Source organism: Myodes glareolus, chromosome 9 (genome assembly GCF_982192425.1).
Source record: "Myodes glareolus chromosome 9, mMyoGla1.1, whole genome shotgun sequence".
Lineage (NCBI taxonomy): Eukaryota > Metazoa > Chordata > Mammalia > Rodentia > Cricetidae > Myodes > Myodes glareolus.
This window is the reverse complement of record NC_142034.1, coordinates 41,110,555-41,122,339: the sequence shown is the minus strand read 5'-3', so window position 1 is coordinate 41,122,339 and position 11,785 is coordinate 41,110,555. Positions and strand designations below refer to the sequence as shown.

The window sequence follows — 11,785 nt, the reverse complement described above, 5'->3', positions numbered from 1 at the left end:
CCAACTCTGTCTATTTGCCTATTAATTGTAGGTACACAGGTCGTTCCCCATTTTTCCCGAGGCGCTATGCAGGGCTGTTCTGCTTCCTGGTTCCACCATACCAGCTTGAGGGTATAGCATAGAGAGAACTCGCCCTCTCCTGTTATGATAATTTCACCTAGGGTCCAAGGGTGTAGCTTAGAGAGAACTCTCCCTCTACTGTTATGGTAATTCCACCTGCAAGCAAGGTCCTTGCAGCAGGCAAGATTCCCAGGTCAGAGAAAGAAAGGTTCCTCTTTTCTCTGTTCAGTTGCTCTCCGACCTTGGGTGCGGGCCCCCTGATTTTTCTCTTTCCTTGTTCCGGATGGGGGGCTGGTGTCTTTCTGCCCCACAGTATATATACCCGACTTATGCTTAATAAAGCTGCCATTTGCCACTTGCTCCTTGGTAGATGAACCAGGTCTCTTTTGTGTGTGTCTGTTCTAACCCTCAGGACAGTCGTCCATTCTCATGGGCCCGAGTTCGGGAAAGTGCGCGCCTGGATCGGGTGTGGGTATCCACAGAAAAGGCGGGGTCCTACAATTAATTTCATAGTTTTTTTTTCCTCAACAGTTGAATAATAGTCATTATTAAATATGCCACATTTTCTTTATCCATTCATCAACTGGTGAAAAGTATGTTGTTTTCAGTTCCTGGATATTATTAATAGAGCAGCAATGAACTCAGATGAACAAGTATTTCTACAGTAGGTAACAGGGTCCTTGGGGTAGGTGCTTCCTAGGATACAGTTGGCAGTGTTGGTATAGAGTGGTACAGTTGAGTCACATGACAGATGGATTGGAAGAATTTCCACACTGATTTGCACAGTGGCTGCCCCAGTTTGCACTCCCACCAGCAGTGACTAAGCGTTCCCCTTTCCTCATATGGACTCCAGCACTTGTTATTTTTTGTTTTGTGTTGCTTTTGTCTTAGACATTCTTATTGGGCTAAGAGAAATCTCAGTGCAGTTTTGATTTGCATTTCCTTGATGGCTACAGTTGTTGGATATTTGTATCTATGCACATAAATGTTTATCAGTTTGTTTAGTTACTTGCCCTACCTCTTTGGGCTATCTTCTTAATGTTTAATTTTTTGAGTTCTTTTTCTATTCTGCATACTAACCCTCTTTCAGATGTAAATATTTTTCCTGTGCTATAAATTGCTGTCTCACTTGAGAGGATTAAATTCTTTGTGGTATAGAAGTTTTTAGTTTCATGAGATCCTTGTCAGTTGTTGGTGTCAATGTTTATACTACGAGGACTGTTGAGAAAGTTTTTTCCTGTGTCTATGAGTTCAGAAATATCTCTTACCTTCTCCTTTATTAGTTTCAAGGTACCAGGTCTTATGTTGAAGCCCTTGGACTTATATACAGGGTAAGACATAATGATCTAGCTTAATTCTTCCACATGTAGCTATCTAGTTTGACCAGCACCAGTTATTGAAGATGCCAGAGTTTCTTCACTGTTCATTTATGGCCTCTTCATCAAAAATCTGTAGTACATGGCTGTTTGTGCATGGACTTATATATAGGTCATCATCTATATATCAATCAATGAGTCTGTTCTTATAACTATTAAGATGATAAACTCTTACATGCATTTAATACTAAAGGTATAGATTTTTTGGTTCAAATTTTTCACCTCAGCCTTGTACCAGCTTCTGCTGGGGCTGAGGTCTGCAGAAATGTTTGGTGAGATTCTCCTTCATCTACAATGACAATTGAGCACCCAAGTAACCGCTCAAAATGTCTACAGTGTTGCTAATTCTTGGTTTCTATATTTCTTAAATTATGTTTCGTGTTTAGATATTTTGAAAACTGTCTAAGGCATTTGGAATTTTCTTTGTTATTTCCTAAATGACAGATGGTGATAATCATGGCTTTAGTGAAGGCTCAAGTGAAGATGGTGTGTCCTCATTTCATCATGCTTTTGTTATGTATATTTGCCTGCTCAAACTTCAAGCCTTACTTGAAACAAATCTTCCTTATGGGAAAATGTTCTGTAGACACAGTAAAAATATACAGTGGGCTTAAGGAGCATGAGGACTCATGGCAAGCTGAAGAGATTTGACTCCCTTGACTTCTTTACTTCCTAAGTCTTGATTATTCCAACTTTAGATATATACTTTATGAGTTGCATTTTAATGCTGTGTCTGACTGAGGGCAAAACCAAGAGAAAACATAAAATGTTAGCCATTAGCACATGATGGCCAATATATTGGTTATAAACTAGAAATTTCTTCCTGAGTAGCTTTACCAACTATGTCCTCACCTGAAGATATTCTTCTTGACTTCTGATCCTTGCCTAAAGCAGATCCCAGGAATGAGACTTCCTAGCATTGCTGGGCATGACACTATTTGGCCTCAACACACATCTATCAGGGTGTTTTACCATATGGTGATTATGAGTTGAGGTTCCCAAACAAAATGCCACACACATACCAAGGATTCTTCAAGGAAACAGAAATCTCTGTGATGTAGACAGCTATGCCACTGCAGGATGCCCTCTCCTGCAGGATTAGCACATGCTGCCCAGTTCTCCAGGACTTGCAGGCTGATACAGATGTAGGAAAGGAATTTGCCAGGCTGCTACGGGAGAACCACAGAAAAAAGACAACCTGAGGACAGAGTAAATTGTGGTCTAGCCTGTCCTACCAACTTAAGCCTCATCTCAAAAACCAAACAACAACGACAAAAAGACCCACAAAGGGCAGTGGTATGGCATCAGTTCAGTGAGAATATGTATCTATCCTTGTGCAAGGCCAAGGTTAACATGCAAAATTCCTAGTAACAAGAAGAGGAAGTAGGAGGAAGCAGAAGAAACTTTCAGACTTGAGTTGACATTTTTTCCAGAGTTCTTTGGAGCCCATTTGGGTTCTGAAGGGCCCACCTGTCCAAGGGTCACAGCATTTTCATGTAAAAGGAGCCAGAGGCAAAGCCTGAGCCTATCTCCAGCCTTCTAGCACCCTCCAAGGGGAAGACGGACCTCTCTCTACTCCATGATGATCTTAACTTCTATTCTTCCTTCCATATAGATGTTTTACAGTTTCAAAGAAAACAGAATCCCTGATCCAATGGTATCACTTCCTCCATGTTGCTAGCCCTAAATGCTTATATTTCAGTTTCTACTTCACGGGCTAAGTTGGCAAAAGATGGTACATGCTGAGCTTCCTTCTGGCTTCCAGATAATCACCTCATAATCTGATGCCTATGCAGAGCAGCCCAGAGCTTCCATTCATTTCCGTTAGGCAACACCCTCCCTGTCAGCCCCCTGCTTCCTATAAAAGGCAGATGGAACCTCCAGATTAGAAGAGCTAGACCAACCCAGACGACTCCAGCCTTCACTCCAAAGTCCTTGTCTTCAACATGAAGATCTCCGCGGTGCTTCTGGGCCTGCTGCTCATAGCTGTCACGGTCAGCCCAGGAGAGCTGGCTGAGCCAGGTAAGGCATCGTCTTTTCTAAGGTAATGGTTTAGTGGGCACTAACATCTGAGCACAAGACATCTCAGAGCTGCAGTATGAACCGCAGTTTTAAGATGGAGAGACTGGGACTACAGGAGACTTAGACAGAACCATTGTGCCACAGATAGCTAAAACCAGAATCAAGTGCTCAGACCACTGAGGCCAGACACTGTGATGTCTCACAACAAGATGCTGCATTCATGTACAACTGATATTGCTCTAACCTAGTTTGGGGAGGTGGCCCAGATTATAGGTTAAAAAAAAAAAGCAAAAAAAAAAAACCAAAACCAAAACAAACAAACAAACAAAAAAACCATCTGGAGCAATAGAGGAGTGACAATAATGATGGCTTAAAGAATTTAAGAGTCTTAGTCTAGATGGCTTCCAGAATAGCAGCCACATGTGGATATTGGAGAGGCTTCTTAGCCTAAAAGTTGGTTGGCTCTAGGCTCACAGAATCAACGTGATGGATAGCAAATTCTTACAATTTGCTTTCTTATGTCAGAAAATGATGAGATTTCTTTTCCATACACAGTCAATTGCTAGGTCATATTCTGCAATATACTGTGATTGGGCACGAGAAACAGAACTCAGGAGCCGGGACTCTTAGGGACAACCCAGTCTTCTTTGTCCCTTGTGAGAGCACCCTGCAAGGCCTCCTAACTCTCTCTTTATAAAATTATTTTCAGATGTGGTGTACGTCCCAGTCATGTGCTGTTATTCTATGGCTAAACGGATCCCCATGAGGAGACTGAAGAGTTACAAGAGAATCACCAGCACCCAGTGTCCCTGGGAAGCTGTGATGTAAGTAGGCCATGCCTGGCACCATGGGCTAGTTTCCTATCTGAGGAGAAAGGGAGAGAGAAGTCTGGACTCATGGTCATGAGTCAAACAAGTAGAACAGCTTACCCACCTGGTCCTTTCCTCACCTAGGGAAGCTAAGCCGATTAGAGAATCCATTAATAGCATCAGTTTGAAGAGATTATACCCAACTCATTTATCCAGGAGATTGGAACAATTGAGCTAACAGAGCAAGAATAGGGCTTCTTCCTGAGTCTTCTTTCTTACACCATCATGAATCTTCTCTCCTGACTCTCCATCTACGGATGAGTGGAAGAGGTCTGAGGAACAATGGGACAATCATGCCCTGAGAGCACTTTGCCTAACTCCACCACACCTTCTCCCAACAGCTTCAGGACCACACTGGATAAGGAGATCTGTGCTGACCCCAAGGAGAAGTGGGTTGAAAATGCCATAAAGAACTTGGATCAGAAGTCTCAAACTCATCATCCTTGAACCTTCTTTTCTTGGCTGAGATCCCCAGGGAAATCTTCTGTACTCTCCCCTAACTTTTCCCCATGGGCAGTGTGATGGTAATTTACTGTGACATCACAATAGAGATCGTTAAACAAGTTAAAACATAGACATGCTTAAAAAACATTTAGTGATATTTCAGTTATGCTTTGGCCAAATAAACTGAATTTAATTTACAAATTGTGTATCTATTTTTATATAAACACAGTTAAATTATTAACAACATGTCAGGGTTCTCCCTCGTACCTGTCTGTGGAATTGTTTGATACACCCATGATGCAGCAACAATAAAAAAGCTTTGGTATTCTTGGGGAACTGGTGTTATGTTGAATAGAGGGTATGTTTCCTATTGATGTATTCAGTGTTAATATAAGGCTGTGGGGTTTTCAAAAAAATACATATGTGTTTTAAATACATTCCTCTAATTTGTGGTCACGTTAAACAGATAGCGAAAACCCCACAGCAATTGAAAGCAGAGTGTAGGACCACCCTGAAGGTATGTCTTGTGGCTAGGCTAGACTCAGCTGAGGTACTAGAAGAATGTGGCAGGACATGCCAGTCCCCTCTAGTTCTCTAGCTCAAGCCCTCCCATGAGATGCCCTTTGTCATTAGCTTCTCTAAGCCTATTCTTTTCTCACCACACCCACATTTTCGCAGAGTCCCTTTCATGACCTCATGCAACAGACTGGAGACTTTTCTCTCAGACCTTTGCCATGTAATAAATTCTGAAGCCCAGAGTAGTCAGCATGTTAAGAGTGACACAGATCAACAGGGAAAACTAGACATCTATGTCCTACATCTATTGGGAATTTTCTATGAGGATGGCTCTCTGACACACCTGCTGTAGGCAGGAATTGGTGGTGGGCATTAGAAATAAAAGGTTGCAGCCATATTGCAGGGATTCTTGAACTCCAGGGTGGGAAACCAGCACAAACTCAGTAAGTGATGTCACAGTGTATGGACAAGGACACACTGAGAGGCAGTAAAAGAGGAGCTGCCAGGTCTGAGCACCGGATGCCACGAGGAAGGAAGGGCCTAGGAGCAGCCACTGTAATGGCACAGGAAGACCTCAACAGTCTAAGATGCGTGCCAGCAAGGGTGAAATCAGAAATAGCAAGGCCAAGAGAGCAATGCTGTGTGGAATGCTGTAGAAGGGAAACAAAGGCCCCTAAATATGAACTCATATTTATAGCCTTATAGCCTCACACAGCAGGTGCATAAGGAGCTGGCCGATCTTAGACTCAGAATTAATTTGGTAGTGTTGTGGTCTGGATGAATGCCTGTGCTGCTTCGAGATTCATACTGGAATAGAGTCCTAGCTGTTTGTGTTGACGGTGTGTGCTCTTTCACAAGTCAAAAGAGAAGACCCAAACAACATAGCATGAACACTAGTGTCATCACGTGTGCAAAGAAGCACAGCACTCCCTGGAAGAGAAACTAATAGAAGTAATCTTTGTCTTGAGACCCATGACCTAAGAACTCATGAGCAGCCATTTAAAGGGAAAGAACCCTCTCCCTGGCATTCTCTCCCCTCTAGTCATGTAGTTCTGTGTGGCATGTGTGTTTGCACATGTCTGTGTACAAGATAAACATAAACCAGGCCGAAAAATAAAAGTAAAACAGGAGCAGAGATTAATAATAGAGAAAAATCAATGAGTCCAAAGTTGGGTCTTTGAAAAGAACAGTAAGATAACAAACCTTCATCTAGGACAGTCATATGGAATGTCCAAAGACACCAATTACTATTGTCAGAAATGCTAGAAGGGCTAAGTCTACTACTGCCCTAGCCAAGACAGAATCAGGGAGAATAAAAGATTATTAAAAACTCCTGGTCTAGAACTCGAAAGCATAGAAAAAGCCATTCAATTTCTTGAAATACACACTCTGTCAAAAATCACATAGGGAAGTGGGAATAATCAAGATATGTCTTTATCCATTACATAAATTGTGTAAATAGTAGCCTTCCGATGTTGAAAGCACAGCATCTCCTAGCAGATTATACCAATGAATTCTATTGAGCCCTGAAGCTATAAATGATGCCCATGCTTAACAACTGGTTCCAAAGCTTAAAAGATTTGCAAATTCACTCTCCAAGGCCAGGAAGATCCACAAAGGCAAAGACATGCTGTGCTGAGGTTACAAGTAAGAAAAGTCGATGCTGTCATCTGTTTCTTCTTCCCAACCTATCAGAAGCCACGTAATATATCACAGAAAAGAAAAGCATGAGTCAGGTGCACCCTCCCTAGTCACATAGTCCAGCTGAAATGGCCATTTCCAGGCTCATGGAAGGTATTCTGTCCCAAAGAATGAAGTGCAAAAGTGATTGAGGAAGAGTTCACAATGTCAAACTCTAACCACATACAAACCCACAGGTGAGAACAACCACACATGCATTAGCAAGAACCTATGGAAGACACACACATATACATACATGAGCACACACATAAGTATATACACATATACACACACAAACACACACATGCACATATGCACACATATGAATAAGATCTCAAAACTTAAAAATGATTCAAACATTCATTGCTGTAACCTTTCACTTTAATTAGCTGAAGGACAAGAGGTCACATGATTTCATCAATAGACACTGAAAAGCATTTAACAAAAGTGCATAACCATCAGGGATCTAAAACCAAAAACACTTCCCAACACACTTGGAACAGAAGCGGCTTCTTACACCTAATAAACATCTACAGTGACCTGTAGTGGATTCCACACTCACTACAGATGCTGTTCTCTCCACACTGAGCCTAGCAGAGCAAGGACACTCGCTCTCACCACTGCTGTGCGCATCAGTGGAAGTCTGGGTGCCTCATGGACAGGAAAACAGAGAGACACATAGATGGAAGGAGGAAGCCAAGCTGCCTTTTAAAAAAACATGTTTGACCTTTGCAGAGAATCAATAACTGTTACAAAAAGCAAACTCTTATAAATAGTTCATGATTAAAGAAGGATTTCAGAATTGACAAAAAAAAATGTGGATTGGTGGGTAAAGCACTTGGTGCCCAAAAATGAGACCCCAAGTATGGATTCCACAATTCCTACCTTTAAAAAAAATTCAGGCATGGTAACATCCATATGCAATGCCAATGCAAAGATAGGAGACAATAGGTATATTATGGAGCCTTGCTGGCTAGTCAGTCTACCAAAACCAGCAAGATCCAGGCTTGGGTTGGAGGAGCCATGCCTAAAATAAAAGGATAGGAAATGAAGAAGATACACAACTTCCATCTCTTGTCTTCATGTGGATATCCAACCATTGTTTCCCAATGTGCGTAAACATACCCATAAATCTCATGTACAAACACATTACATACACACACATATACACTTGTACACAAAAGTCAAAGAGCACTAGGCTAATGTCTAAGGTAAAATAGCCTTCCTGTATATCAATAATGAACATTTCCAACTAAAATTAATGATACAATATCATTTATATTAGCACCAAAAAGCAACTATATAGGACTCAGTCTAAGGAAAAATGTACAATATTTATAAGAATAGCTGTGGGGGTCGCCGTTCCATGCCACCCACCTCCCACGAGTTCCATATTGTCCTAGGGGTTAAAACACAAGACGCACACACACAGATACAGAGTTCCAGTCATCCTCAAGAAGAGAATGCCCCATTTATTCAACTTAATCCAGGGTTAAATACTTTTGGCCCCAGTAAAGAAATACTCCTCCCACCCAGAGGGGGCTGGGGAAACTGACGCCTGTGAGAGCTTCTCCTCAGGCAGGTGGTCGAGGGTGCAAGGCAGTGTAAGACTGTAGCAGAAGCAAACACGGAACTTAGCAGGAAGCTTAGCTGGTTAGCACAAACATTACTTGCATCCTGTGTTTTGGCCTCAAGGAAGGACAGGGAGGACAGGTCCTCACAAATAGCTAAAAATCACTATGAAAGGAGAAAGAACTCAGTCTATGGCGAGATAGATCTCTGTGTTCACAGGTGGGAGACTCAATACTTCATTTAACACAATTTCAGGCAAAATCCCACCATGTTCTCTGATGGATAGTGACAAACTGGTTCTAAAGTTTACAGACAGGCAAAATACTCAGATGAGTTACCAGGAGACTTAAAAATGAAGCCAGAGGACTCACATTACCTGACACAGAGACTTACCACACAGCCACAGACATAAAGGCACCATGGGGCTGATGGTATATCAGAAATTATATCAATGGGGCAGAACTAGAAACACATAAATTGTCATTGAAAAGTAGCAGGGACAATTCAAGGACTAAAGGATAGAATTTTCAACAAGTAGGGCTGTAGTGAATGTAAGAACTGTAAGGAAGAAAATGAACTTAGATACAGACCTAATTTTTACAAATATATTAAATGAAACATAGATATGAGTCTATCTACTGCTTAAAATTCAAAACTACATAACTTTGAGAAGGTAATGTTGGAGAAAGTACAGGTGAGTGTCTTAGTTACTTTCTTGGGACAAAATACCCTGAGAAAAGCACTCTATACAAGCACAAGGCATTGACAAAAGTGTCTTAAGGGATAAATGGGGTTTTTTTTGTTCTAATATTTAAGAGCATAGATAGTTCCTGATGGTGAATTAGGCATGGTTGGAGGATAATGAGGCTGGCCTGCACATTGCCTTCACAGCCTAAGCACAGAGTGAAGAGGATGTGAGCCTGGTTACAAAGCCTCATCATAGTTTGCCCCAAGTCACTTACTTCCACCTGCAAGACTCATCAGTCTCCTAAAGTTTCTACAGCCTTTCCAAGCAAGACCATAGCAGAAGTTTGGCTCACACAGCCTAAGAAAAAGCCATGCCATATGTGTCCTGTCCCATATTAAATGGTAACCAAAATCAATTTGGCTTATATGTTAAAGAAAAAAAAATGAGAAAAACCAAAGCAGGAACTCAAGGCAAGGATTGAAGCATAGACCATGGAGGACCACATTTTTCTTGTTTTCTCACCCTGCCCAGCTCAGCTACCTTTTCTATACAGCCCAGGACCACCATCTAGTTATGACACCAATCACAGTGAGCTTAATCCTCCTTCTTCATCATACATTAATGAAGAAAATGCCTCCCAGATATGACCACAGGTTAATCTGATGGAAACAATGCCATATTTGAGGTTCCCTCTTGCTAAGTGTGAAGTTGACAGCAGAGGTAGCTACCAAGTCCACTCTTTGTCTACCCTGACATGACCTTTCCTTTCTTGTTTGTCCCCAAGATTAAATGTTAAAACCATAATATAAAACATGGTAAAACTATAAAAGTAGTATAATCTTTAAAAAAAAAGTTCTGACAGTATATCTTTAAAAGTTAAATGTCTCTTAACTCAAAGTTAATTAAAAATCCAAACTAAGTTCTCTATTTTCTTGTTCCCAGAGAAAAGAATCCTTGAACAATTAAAACCAAATCAAAATAAACAAAAATTCAACAGTATAAATATCTCAGTATCTGACATCAGGAACTCATTCATGATCTTCTGAGCACGTAAGGATGTGGGCAACTCCACTTTTCACCTCTTCCATCTGCAGCAAACACAGACTGTCTAGTAGCCACAGGTTGGCTCCATTCCACAACTGCTGCTAACCTTGGTGGTCATTCCATGGTCCTGGGAACTCTTGGTGTCCACATTGAAACTGGGACCAGCTGTCACTCTCTGACCTCGTCAAGGTCCACAGCTCTTCCACGTGGTACTAGCCTCAACTTCTCTCCATAGCCCCTTCATGCCTGGGGTTTCCAGGAGACTCCAACCCTGTCGCACAGGGCCAAGCTTCAAATGTCTCCATGGCTCATGTTTTCATGCCCAACATTGACTTCTTGGATGGATGTGGATGAATTCTGTCTACTCTTGGATATCCCTTGGTACAGCTCATGGCCCACTAGTTTAATATAAATTGGTTATTAAAATGCTGTTTGTTTGGGTGTCCTTTTTATATTTCAATGCGCTCTCCTCATGCTTTTTTTTTCCTGAGCATTGAGTTTGTTCTTTTGTCAACATTCAACTTTCGTCACTGCCACTTCCCTGTCAATGCAAAAACAAAAACAGAACCCAAACCCCACAACTCTCACTAATAATGATGAGGAATGATGGTCTAGGCACAGAGATTTATGTCACCTCATTCCATTACCCAAGGGGTTAACAGTTCGATGAAGTTTTCATAGCAGCAGAACAAAAAGACTCATAAATAAAGACACTTTTTAAATACATGGACAGAAACATTAATAAATGGTTCCAGCAACATAGGGGAAACTTCTACTATGGGCCTCAGATGTGGCTGACAGTTCTCGGAGCTTTGGCGAGAGGAAATTAGACTTCTGGTAAGTTAATACATTCCAGAAGGATTCGATCTCTCAGGCACCGGATATTAGGGCCCACACAGACATGGGGAAGCAGTGGTTATTTAGGATGCTAAAGAGCTTGCAGCATTCCAACCTCTCCATACTCACAGCCTAACCAGTTAACCAGCCTTACCAAAGGTTTAGCTGATGATGCAATATCTAAGTCAAGAAAAGAGACAATGTTTAAAAGTTGCCACTTAGCACTCCAGACGGTCTTATGATTAATTATATTAACTCAAACTTGAAAGCGTTTTGATAATTTGTTTTAAATCCTAGCAAAAAACCCCATCTTTTTAAAAAGAAAATCTTGTGCAATAAAACAAAAAAAAAAAAAAAAAAACGTGCTTGGGGTTTTTTTTATCTTTTATATTTTTTTTTATGGAACAAAGTCAATCTGTTCCTAAAATATTGAAAAGTAACAGAACAATAAAATCTGGAGCCAATTTTCAATACTGCTGTTTTTGGAATGCCTATCTAAGCTGTATGTGGGTCTGTGAGCATGCATACATATGTATGTATGTATGTAAGTATGTATGTATGTATGTATGTATGTATGTATGTGTGGTGTGAATTCCAGCTTATGGAGTGTATCTTTTTAAAAAAAAAAGATTCATTCATTTATTTATTTATTTATTTATTTATTTTGTTTACAGTGT

General features: G+C 41.0%; 1 protein-coding gene across 1 annotated transcript; it reads left to right on the top strand.

Annotated features, from left to right (window-relative positions):
* Positions 1 to 3,289: 3,289 nt before the first annotated feature.
* On the top strand, positions 3,290 to 4,972 carry LOC146893208 (C-C motif chemokine 12-like). Its single transcript, XM_085695525.2, has 3 exons — positions 3,290 to 3,458; positions 4,168 to 4,282; positions 4,669 to 4,972. The coding sequence occupies exons 1-3, from the start codon at positions 3,383 to 3,385 to the stop codon at positions 4,772 to 4,774; spliced, it is 297 nt and encodes a 98-aa protein (XP_085551651.2). The 5' UTR covers positions 3,290 to 3,382; the 3' UTR covers positions 4,775 to 4,972.
* The last annotated feature ends 6,813 nt before the right edge of the window (positions 4,973 to 11,785 follow it).